This window comes from Carettochelys insculpta, chromosome 12 (assembly GCF_033958435.1).
Source record: "Carettochelys insculpta isolate YL-2023 chromosome 12, ASM3395843v1, whole genome shotgun sequence".
NCBI classification, from domain to species: Eukaryota; Metazoa; Chordata; order Testudines; family Carettochelyidae; genus Carettochelys; species Carettochelys insculpta.
Genome location: NC_134148.1, coordinates 7,755,535 through 7,768,225, shown reverse-complemented (window position 1 = coordinate 7,768,225; position 12,691 = coordinate 7,755,535). Strand labels below are relative to the sequence as shown.

General features: G+C 39.4%; 1 protein-coding gene across 7 annotated transcripts in view; it reads right to left on the bottom strand.

Annotated features, from left to right (window-relative positions):
- The window catches only part of SCAPER (S-phase cyclin A associated protein in the ER), a 420,029-nt gene that overhangs the window by 332,658 nt on the left and 74,680 nt on the right, over window positions 1-12,691 (bottom strand). For all 7 annotated transcript variants that reach the window (XM_075006917.1, XM_075006920.1, XM_075006919.1 and 4 more), the window contains exon 8: window positions 11,711-11,871. In XM_075006917.1, the coding sequence (XP_074863018.1) occupies window positions 11,711-11,871 (161 nt within the window). The remainder of the gene's footprint in view (window positions 1-11,710; window positions 11,872-12,691) is intronic.

Sequence of the window (12,691 nt, the reverse complement as noted above, 5' to 3'; positions counted from 1 at the left end):
TAAAAAATTATTTTGCTAGTCTTTAAAGTGCTACTTGACTGCTTTTTGTTTTAAATGGATATGAGTACATATTTCAGGTTGAATCTCTCTAGTCTGAAACTCTCTGGGCCAGCAACATCTGTAATCTGGCACGATTTTAGTTAGCCAGACAATCACTTATCATGGGTGAAGCCAAGTTTCCTGTGGTCTCATAAAGTTTGTTTACGGCCACCAGTCCTGGCTCTCAGTGTTCTGTGCTGTTATTTACAAGTAATTTGCCCCTAAATGTCTTCTGCGAGCCCAGTAAGCAAAGCGTTGATAATGCTGCTAGACAATATTGACCTCCCATGGTTCGGCAAATTCTTTCTTTCAGCACCAGTCAGTTCCCAAGGGTGCCAGACCAGAGAGGTTCAACCTGTATTTATAAAATCCATTTGGTAACAAGAATGTAAATTCTGGAAGAAACTATTTTGAAAATAACCTTTTCTCCATTTTAAAATTTGCCGGTTTTCTGAATTTTACCCTTTACTGTTACATTTAAGCAAAGTGTACAAACAGTCTTGGTCTTAAAAAAAATCTAGGAAATAGATACTTTTAATTATTTTTTACTATGCTTTGTTCTACATCATTGACTGGTGATCACGGCCCCTATTTTGCAAACACTTAACTTATTTGCTTAATTTTACACAGCAAGAAGGTCCATGGGCACGGATAAATCTACTCCTGTAGGTGCCCAGATGTCACAGAAGGCGGCTCAAAAAAGGACTACCACAAAAAGGAATCATAACTGAACGTGATTTTTAGTTTAAAAACTACAAATAAAATCCATACTCTCTGTATTAGCGAAAGAGCACACATTAATAAAGAATCCTAAAATGTAGCCAGTTTGAAAAAAAGTATGACAAAATAAGTAAGAGAAGTCTAATCTGGATTTTATTTTTCAGAATACTGAGTTTTTCATCCTTTATGAACATAATGATTAATCATTTTATTTTAAACCAGTGAAGAACAAAAACATGCCTTCAAAAGCTTTCTTGTACAAAGAAATACTCTCTAGAGCTTGGAATTAATCCATTAACCAAGGGGTGGCCAGCACACGCTATTATCTGAATAAAAGATTGAAAATAATAACAGGAAATAGTAAAAAAGCGCATTTCAATACAAGACTGAACTTAGAGCACACACGCACACAAAAATAAGGAATTAATCACTGACAATATTTTACGATACAACTTTAACATAAACTGTTTTGAAAGAATAATTCCAATAAAGAATGGAAAGGTCTGTAAAAAAAATGTTTGTCATGCTGGACAGCAAATCATAGAAGTGAAACTGACAAAAAATCCCTGGGTTCAGTGAGAGACTAAATTTAGTATAGCATATACTAGTATAGTACAGATTTCATATAAACAACTCTTATGCTCATTGTATTTTAAAGCTTATTATAAGAGGAAAGTTGCTCATGTGATTAAATGAAGCACTCAGAGTATTTATTAATTACCTGCCAGAAATCAACAGGGAATACTAGTTAAATTTTCATTTGATGGCATGCATTTAAGGGATAATTACAGAACTGAATGACTCATGTACTATGAAGAATTGCATATTACTCCTGAAGATTTTTTTTTAAAATGTTTGAATTAAAGGGTTTTTTTGTTTGTTTTTTAAATTGTTTGGTTCATTATTATGCTTTTTGAAAAATCTTGCACCACCCCCCCAGCAGCCATAATCATAATGTGACTGAGCTTCAGGAGGAACCGAAACAGTTTTAAGTATTGGTGATTTATGATGAGCACATCAGCCCTGCACTGGTTTGTGAGGGTTAAACCCAGTCTTTGGGCTGAAGAGGCCATAACCTCATGGCTCTGCTCCAACTTAGAACCAGTTATAAAAACGGAGTAGCTCAGGTCACTCAGGGCAGATAGCTGGAGAGGAAGAACCACTAGTAGAGGTGCCTGTAGAAGAACTGCCACTCTCTTCTCTGGGATGCCCTGCCTGCCCATGAATGCAGAGTGACCCACAAGATCTGCTTTGAGGAGGAGCCCAGTGACCTCAAAAGCACATGGACAGCAGCCTCAAGAGAGAGGTTAGAAAGTAACCCCCTAGAGGGCAAGGGAGTGGTACCTCCCACCTGAGTCAGTGTGTGTCAGATTCAGATTCTCCACTCACCCTGTGGAGGACCATCTCTCTGCTGTTTGGACCCTAGCGTGGGCCCTGGGGGGAAAGGGCCACTGTAACTGTCTCTGGCCACCATGATGTCCTAATGGCAAGGGGCTCTGTAACTGACTCTGGCCCCCAGGCCAAGCTGCCCTGAGGCCAGTCAACCAACTGATTTAGGCAGTTAGGCTGTATTGTCCTGCATGAAGACAGGACCAAAGGGTGAATAAATATCTCCTCTCCAATTAGGGGTGGAGCACATCATCCTTGTGACATGATTAGATGCCCATTTAAGGAGGTGATGGAATTGGATACCTGTTCCCCATGTACAATACGTTAATTTGATTTAAACAAAGTTACAATATATATGGGTGCTTTGCTTTGATCTCCATTTTTATAATCCAGAATCTTTGACATCCTTTGTGCCACTAACTTTTAACCAGTAGGAGGGCCCTGACATCAAATCACGTGAATCATTAAGTTCACTGCCAGTGCACCTAGGGGTTGTACTATGAAGTCTGGCAATGGTACAGTCTTGAGACTTCCAACAACAATGTAGCTATTATTTGTGCCTCAGTTTTTCCATCTTTAAAATGGGTATTATTTATCTCTAGTCTCAACTCATTTACTAGGGTTTTTATAAGATCAGGGTTATAGTATCTTTTGTGCAGCAACTTACTGAAAGCAGGAAAATTTCTTCACAGATCATGGAAAAAGTTTGGCTGACTTGCAATCCATTCAAGCACAATGACCTTAAAAGATTTAAATCCAGACAGTCCTGGGCACCAGGATTTTCCTTTTTGGTAATACCATATAAAGGAACTGGTGTGTCTGGTCCAAAGCCACTTAAGTCAACTAAAATTTGTTTGACTTCAATGGGTAAACTGTAGTTTGTAGGAATAGTGCTAGGCCTAAATATTGATTTGTAAAGCACTTTGAGATCCTGGCATGAAACATAAATACTATGTAATTACTTACTTACTTACTTAATTATCATCATAATTCTGTTATTAATATAAACAGAAGTACTAAGGGTAGAACCCCTTCAGGAGTCCTCAATGTCCTCTACTAAATCCTGAAAAGGATAAAAAAAGTGTACGCCATAAAGTTATCTGAACCAATGTCAACTAAAGCAAAGTAAAAACTTAGAGATGAGCTGCAAAAATAAAGGGAAAAATCACCTAACTCTGCAAATATGTGCTGAATGCTGTGAAAGCAAGCATAAGAAAGACATTCAGCACATTAATTATTCCAAAATTAATGAATGTAAAAGATATTTTTCAAGTTTTGTGATGGCCTGCTGGTTTCATCTAAATCACCACAATACTAAAATATGGATCACTCTGGAACAAGAGAGGAATCAGAAACTCTACAAGCACAATGCAAGTGGTCAAACAAGGATCAAGTAAGTGGCAGATCTTAAGTAGATCATGCAGTTTGAAAAGTTTTAATAATAATATTTTCTATCACCCCATATGTAAAATAAACAATAAAAATGTTCAACTTTAAGATAAGGAAAGACAAGGGACTAAAAGTTTCAGAAAGAATTTCTTTACCCTGTACATTATGGCTATGTCTACACTAGCCAAAAACTTCGAAATGGCCATGCAAATGGCCATTTCGAAGTTTACTAATGAAGCACTGAAATACATATTCAGCGCTTCATTAGCATGCGGGTGGCAGCGGCACTTTGAAATTGATGCGGCTCATCCAGACGGGGCTCCTTTTCGAAAGGACCCCACCTACTTCAAAGTCCCCTTATTCCATCTGCTCATAGGAATAAGGGGACTTCGAAATTGACGCAGCTCGCCGCCGCGCGGCTCGTCCAGATGGGGCTCCTTTTCTAAAAGGACCCCACCTACTTTGAAGTGCTGCGGCCGCCTGCATGATAATGAAGCGCTGAATATGTATTTCAGTGCTTCATTAGTAAACTTTGAAATGGCCATTTGCATGGCCATTTCAAAGTTTTTGGCTAGTGTAGACATGGCCTATATGTGTTATTTGAAGAAGCTCTCCCAATACAAAATATACCTTTGTGACAATATTCTGGTGATTTATTTATTAACTACTGGTATGAGACTGGAGCTTTATACTAGGCATCTGACACCTACTGATGAACTCAAAAAGTTTATCTTTTTAAACCTTATTAATTTTATTAACCTTTTAACCTTTTAATTCACTCATTACTGTCTCATGTTCTCAGCCACTTAAAATGCTATTTTAATAGATACTTTGCAGAGCTAATATGTTCATTGACATTAGATCATATAGATTTTGATGCGGAGCAAAATTAACACTCAAAGGTGCTATTCCTGGTGCATAACAATTATTTTCAGAAGTCCATAATTATTTTTACAGCGCACATTAGCCATTCTCCACATGCTAAGTATCACATGCTGGATTTGGATACCTGCCAATTTTGTTAATGAATAATTCATTCTCTAACAAAACAAAGCAGCAGAAACGTAACACTTTAAAGACTAATAAAATGATTTATTTGGTGATGAGCTTTCTTGGGACAGACCCACTTCATCAGATTCATTCATTCTCTAGTTTTATCTGAGCTTCCTTGCATCTGCTTGCTCTGGTATTGCATGGAAGTACCAAGCCATCTGTTATCTTGAGGCCCTCATACATCATTAGGGACTTATTCCTTCAAAGTTACTCTATGTGACAGAACTGCACAACAGCCTTATTAGTATAATCAATACGATAAATTTATCCGAGAGGAAGCTGTGCTAGTCTATACCCTATCAAAACAAAAAGCAGTCAAGTAGCACTTTGAAGACTAGCAAAATAGTTTATTAGGTGAGCTTTCGTAGGACAGACCCACTTCTTCAGACCATAGCCAGACAACAGTCTGTTCTGGTCTGGCTATGGTCTGAAGAAGTGGGTCTGTCCCACGAAAGCTCACCTAATAAAACTATTTTGCTAGTCTTTAAAGTGCTACTTGACTGCTTTTTGTTTTGATAAATTTATCCAACTATATTCCATACTCCCAAGAAGTTTTGCCTTATGAGATTTGTGCTCAAACCTTTTTTTGCTGGTGATTTATTATCTAAGCCTACTTGGCCTTCCCCCATTATTAGTAAACTTTAAGTTCCATGTAGCCTTCATTAGATTTTAAATCCATATAATGTTACTATAGGTAATACAGTGGCACTATGGAGACCTGTGATTGCATGAGTGACTGAAAGCATGGGCCCAGTAGGAGCAGACATCATTTTCCCACAGTAATCTGAAGACAGAAGTATATGACAGAAGATAGGAAAGAAAAAAGAAGAGTAATGAAAATAAAGAAAAAATGCAATGCTGTGAGAAGCAATAAATCTTGACAGTCATAACAAGAAGCACCGTCTCCACAAGAATTGACTTGGGCAATGAATATGAAAAATTGCTAGAAACCTAAATCATCTGATCTAGTAAAACTACTATTTACAATGCCTTAAAAACGAGAGAAGGAGACGAGTACAATTTCCAACAGGATTATTCTTCCTTAACGTGCAATAAATTCTGCTTTGACAACCTAGTAGGGAACAAACTAGGTCTTGATGTCTGTGGTGATATTTCTCTATACGCTCTTAGTGCAGGCTTGTTGACATTGTCATACATGCAACCAGGAGTAAAATCAAGCATGCAGGAGTAAGGCTGAGCCAAAAGTATACCTGACAAATATCACCACTGTTTACTAGAGTTTACAGAAAGGCTACGTCTACACTAGCCCCAAACTTCAAAATGGCCACACAATTGGCCATTTCAAAGTTTACTAATGAAGCGCTGAAATGCATATTCAGCACTTCATTAGCATGCGGGCGGCCGCAGCACTTCGAAATTGACACGCCTCGCCGCCGCGCGGCTCGTCCTGACAGGGCTCCTTTTCTAAAGGACTCCGCCTACTTCGAAGTCCCCTTATTCCCATGGTACAGCTATAGCATGCTTATGTCCCAACATCGTTGATTGCTTAAAAGGCCTTGGGACTAATGCTAGGTCAGTACAGTTTACTGCATCTCTGAGGATCATATCTCCTTAAATACTATGCAACAGATATGCTTAGATTTCTCCAACAAAGGACAAGACAATGCCAAGGTTGCAAACTTCAGGAGTGGTAAATTTGCAAGGTTGGGTGCTACAGCCAAATATTTCAAATCACTTAAACCTTCTGTTCTTTGGTCAACTCAACCATAAAATGGATACACAATATAATATTATGAACCTACTTCACAAGATTATGAGGCGTACTGATAACTATTTATAAAGCTATACGAGATCTTCATATGAAAGGCATTGCAGGAGTGCTCTCCCCCTATAAAACTGAAAAAAGAGTGGAGGGGAGAGGGACAAATCCTCCCAAAAATCCGAGAAACAATTGCAGAGCCTCGTATACAAATACAATAACTGGTGCCTTGCCATAGCGGCAGACGTACAAGCTCCCCACCGCTGCTCTGACTGCTCACTAATGCATGTAGAGTTCTCTATGAACTGCACAAGCGCTCCCATGGCCCAATTCCACAGAATAACATTGGCTCCACTATGTCTGAGGCACTCAGAGAGATGAGTAAGATGGGAACCTTTGCAGTGCACTTGATTTATTACCAATAATCCTATTTATCCATTAAAAAGTCATTACTATCCCCACAAACGAAGGCTGCAGCAAACATATGCAAAATGCAAATTCACAACTAAATCCCCCCAAAATGAAGAGTATTTTTAGCTTTAGAATTTCGATGTTTTGACATTGACTCTCATACCATCTATTATTTCAAAAGGTATTGAAAACTTTTAGACCAGTACTACAGTTCTACAGTTCTTTTTTAGAACACTTAAGCTGCAGGTAAGTGCCTACAACATTCAGAATGGGAATGATTGTGCAGCTCTTTAAATTCTAACACTACTTGGAGGAAGGGATTTTTATTCCTTTTAGCCTCTTAGGAAGATGTTACCCAACTGAAGATTTACACTTTCTGAATCATAAAATTCACTGAAGCCCCTGTCACCCAATAAGGGAAATTTCCACCAAGAGCTTGGGAGGCTGGAGTCTATCATTGTCCATTTTTATATCAGGAAATTCTTCTGTTGTTGAAAATTATTACTAGCAACAGATCCCCAGATTCAAGGATGAAAAAGTTTAACTGCTATCGTAACTTGAAAGTTCAATCACTCCTTCTGTAATGACACTGCAAACTCATTTTTTTACTTCCAAACAAGTTTTTGATCTAATCAACAGAAAAATATTTAATCTGTTGTCTATTAAATCCAGAAATAGACTACATGACCACTCTGTTCAAAAGCTGAACCTGACCCACATCATGGACGAGACATATTTTAAGAAAGGAAACTGAAATTAAACATGAAGTAAAATTGGCATTATTAAAGTGTGTTTGGGAGCGAAAGTTAGAAAGACAGTGGTACATAAAGTGTGAGGAAATAGAATATGTACAAAGTTTGTGGATGTCCTTCCTTCCGCAAACATGCATCGCATACAAACCTTCTGTTGACAGACCACGGCCAGACTTCCAAGTGGACTGAAAGAGCAAGTCGCTCTGTCGACAGAGAGCAACCAGACCATCCAGCTGCTCTACTGGCAAAACGGCCAAAAGAAAGCACAGCAGACAGGGCTGCCTGGTGTCACAGAAGCCCCTTCTGCCAACAGAAGTTCCCACTGGAACATTCAGACCAGCTTTTTGTCAACAGATCTCTGTCAACAGAGATGTTCTTCCTCGTGGGGAGTGGGGTACAGCTGTCAACAAAAGTGCTGTTTACTGTTGACAAAACGCCCTGGGGAATCTGGACACGCCATGAGTTTTGCCTACAAAATGGCCATTTTGCCAACAAAACTCTCTAGTCTAGAAATAGCCAAAGATGTTATGTCAGGGAAAGAAACCGCAGAAATGACACTGGTGCCAAAACCAACAGCATTAAGATAAATGCTACAGATAAATATGTTGTCAACTGTGCTGTCTACTCATGAATTCAGTCCAGCGCATTCAGGCCTCTCATGGAACTGCCCACAGTAGTTAAGCATTACCATAAAGAATGTCCTATCCCTACAACATGCAAACTTAGTAAAGCTGCCAGGGCATGTTCTTTCTTACATACATGTGAGCAAAGTGAAAAGATACAGACAAGTGACATAGCGAAGTGGGGTGTGATGGGATGGATATCCTAACCCCCATAGGGCTGACAAGGTTTTTGATAGCCAGATTGGTTGATTAACTACCCAGGCTGCAAGCAGGCCCAGTGGAGGGCTTCAGACTAGGGCTGCTATCAGATGGCAGTTACTCCCTGGGAAGAGGAAAGAGTCCTTAGGGGCTGCTGGGAAAGGCTCCAGGAAGGCAGACAGCAGTCACTCCCTGGGAAGAGGGCTCTTGGAGCTGATTCAAGCAGAGAAGAGGAACTAAAATGTAGGAAACGTACTAGGGAAGGGGTTGAGAGAGGAAGCCCAGACCTGCTGAGCTGGACCAAAACCAAGAGAAGAGGATAGAGCAGGTTCCCCTACCAGCCATCAAGGGTGTGGCGTGGAATGGAGGCACTGAATGGGAAGGCAGCTTAGAACTGCTGATGGACTGAACCCCAGCAGGGAGAGCGCTGAGTGACCTAGCCAGAGGGCTAAGTCAAGAAGGAAATTGAGGCATCTTAGCGCAACTGGAGGCGCAGACCAGAGTTGGCATGATAGTAGGCAAACTGTGGATGAGGATGTCAGCCATGAGAGCTAATCCCCAGAGTTACCAGAAGGAAATGTCAGTCCAGCAGTGACAGGTACCACCCATGACATGAGCTGAGCATGTTGCGCTAAAGCTGACTAACGGAAAAATCTGATGAGGGGAGTATTTCAACTATGAGTTCAGCAGCAGTATGAGCTGGTGCACCAATAAAAGAATCAACATTTTATTTTTTGGTTTTTACTATTTAGGACAGGTAGTATAACGAGTAGTAACGTTCCCTGCTATTTCTTAAGAACAAGTACTTTCTGTACGCATGGTACCCATATGCCACTCAAAAACACTAACATAGGAAGAGTCTGCAGCCCCTTGAGTTTCATTTAGACTGCGTGCAACAAGCTTAATCACAGAGATCCCCTTAAACCTGTCACCTGATGTGCTGATTAGACCACTGAACCCTCCTATCTACCCTTTGCGATGCTCTGCTGGGTCAGGTGCTCTGGTTCCTTCCCATCACAGGCACAGAGTTGGGGTTACAGGTCCCCAACAGAGTAAGACAGAAACTAATGACAAGTCAGCTCTGGGAGGACTCAGTTACACAGACTAAAATACAGCTACTATGGTATTTTTAATAAATGTACAACCCATGCTTCAGTGACCCAGAATTTTGAAGTTATAGAAGTAAACAATCACGTCCTGAAAGGATGCACCCAAGAGCAGGAATCCAGTGAGATGAGGTGGTACAATAGATGTGGGTTTTGTTTTTTGTTTGCAGAGATAATGAACAGTATATCAGAGGGATAGCTGAGTTAGTCTGTATCTTCAAAAACAAGAAGTCCTGTGGCACCTTATAGACTAACAGATATTTTGGAGCACAAGCTTTCGTGAGCAAAGACCCGCTTCGTCAGACTACTAAAACTGAAAGAGTCGTAATCAAGAATGCTGTCAATATACGTGAAGTAGTGATGGCACACGTCAAGCACAAAAAAGGTGTTTCCGCAGCAGTGGGCTCTTAGTGAGGTGGAAACGTAGAGTCCCTTTTCCTGCTCCTTAGATAGGAATTCCTATCTGATTGTCCTGTCACCACTAGACTCTCCAGTGTATTACAGGCAATGCAGTAGTGCCTAGAGACCACAACAGTATAGAACCCATTGTATTTGGCACTGTATAAACCCAGTCCTTTAACAAGTAGTTTACAATCTAAATACTCTTCATCATGTAGAAACATTTTCCAGTATGACACTCAAAATTTGGCATGCACAGACCAAGCAGCAACAAACAGCACTTCTCCCTCTTCCAGCACGTAAATATTCTTATGCTCAGTTTTCCTTTATTTTGTTCCTCGGGAGATGGCATCTCATGCAGTAAAAAATTTGTGAAGTGTTTTAAAAGACACGTCATTTAGAGCTTGTAGATCGAGATGATAGCCTTCAAAGCTTTCCATTTTTCACAACAGTCTAAAGTACTGCAGCTCTCATAGGGATCAGAATGCTCAGTCTCCTGGGCATAAATAAGACTTCTTCCATTATTGTATAAGGTACAGTTCACATAGGTTAAAAAAACTGATGATATCTGCCATTCCTGTTTCTCCCGTATATTATTTCATTTTTATATGAAAGTCACACGCATCAATGAAATAAATCATATGCTACCCTTTCAGGTAGTAACAGCAAGTTCTCAGTTCTCCATTTTTTGCATACTCAGTCATGAATACATAAAAAAGGCAAAAAAAAAAACCTCTTAAGGAATACAAGTGACACCACAGACAAGAGGCAATTTTAAAATTGTGCTTAGGGAGTCAGGCCAATAAAATATCAGGACAGAATGGATGTGAGACAAGAAATGAGTAAGCTTTCAATTGTTCTTTTCTGACCATATGAAACTGGTGTTACAAAACTGAATTAATTTAAATTGCAAGGTATTTTGAGGTCAGAAATATATCTGACTCTTTGTAAAACACCATATTGGAAATTTACAGCTCTATATACTGTGCATTAGTACTAATAGTTTTAATATGTAAAAACACTAAGTACCTGGCTTTCTTTTCTAATAGTTTTTCCTTCGGATACTGAATACATTAGAATAGGATAACATCATGTTTTGGGGTATTATTTCCACTACCTCAATGCTTTGTTAGCATGAAGAAAACTGAGTCAATAAAGTAAAAGACAAACAGGGAAAACAATCTTTGGAGAAAACCCCAATACCCCAGCATACGCTGGCGGAGAGAGAGAGGGAGAAAGTTCAGAACATAAAGGTAAAGATGGGCTGTGAATTAAAAGCTTCTCCAAGGACACAGTTTAAACAAAGGCAAAGGAACTACAACCTAGTGCAGCAATCTTCTGAGAAAGAACAAGCCATCCATTATCACTTTTTCAACATAGGTCTAGTGCATTAGTCTCTGTGGACACACATCTTTAAGCTCTCTTGAAAAATATCAAGTATTATTCTTGTGGGGCCATTTTTTCTGAACCTGAGAATCAAAACACTTTTTGCTTTTTAGTTGTGATCCCTAATGTCCATGACGACGTTTAGAAAAAACAAACCTCTGAAGGAGCTTTAAAGAAAGGTAAATATTACCTTCAATAAACCAAAAGTTCTAGTCACTTTTTTCCCTATATGAGGGAACAAGTAGGTTACTAGTCAATGAAAAGTTATCAACACTTGGAAACACAAAAGTGCAAAGGGAAATCTTCCTCAACTTCAACAGCAACTTTGAAAAATTATATTGGAAGAACCTACATTTTCATCATTAATTTAATTTTACTGTTCTTTTATGTAAAGCTAAATTGGTGAGAAGGTATGATTGACAGATTTATTTTAGCTATAAAATAAATCATCTTAATCTTAGCTAACTTTTCAGTAGCTGGTCTACAATAATAATTTTAGATAATAGCTCACAGAAAGACACTTGCCATTCCTCCGTGATGACTTCTGCACTGGTGTTGGCATGCAGACTTTCGTAGTTGGTTGCTCCAGAGTGGCAGCTTTAGCTCCATGGTTAGCTTTCACCTTATCGGCCCAACTTACGCCTGAAGGAGCCAGGCGAGTGGCAGCAAGTGTCACTGATTGATTCCTAAGTGAAAAAAATCATAGATGTAACACTTTTTGATCAACTGATGGAATGATTTATCAAATAATTTCTTACCTGCTCATTTCTTTTGGGTCTTGGCTTTTAGTGGCATAGACTGAGGGGTGGCTCCAAAATACGGCACCTCTTGGCAATGAATAGAAAGCCTTTATTCTTGCCCCCATCTCTTTCTATACTTGCATGATCTCCAGAACTAAAAATCATCTTGATATTTAACTCAGAAAAAAACTACAACATTTTCCGGACTGAACTAAAGGCTGTGTGACAGCATCAGTTGAAACCAAGCCACAGAAAGAACTAACATTAAATAATATCCCTTTTGCATCCTAAATTAACGGCCCACATGAATGAGCACCATTTGACATTCCCAATTATGCAAAATTTCAGAGTGGAGAAGCAAGCAGTGCTGGAGGTAAAAAGGTCAAAAGTGAAACTGTTTACTCTCTTCTCCATACACAAGAGTGGGCCCTATCTGTATTCCACACAAGGAAAGATTAACTCCTCCACCATCAGGAATGTCTCTGGACAGTCAGGGGTTGGTAAAAAGTGGCAAAATAAGTCCCCAGTTCAGCAGGGAATATACCACACATGTACCCTAAAGTTCTCAAAGCAGGATTCAGGCCTAAGCCAACAAACATCTCTTGAATTAACAGCTGAATTAGCTGCAAATTTATTTGTAATGTAATAATCTGGTTCAGAAAGGCACAAAGAAGTTATGAGCACTATTAGTACCAGGAGGCATTTCAAATGGATGGTTTATCTGCTTTGGATGGAAACTGATTCCATCACCAGACTAGCAATAAGA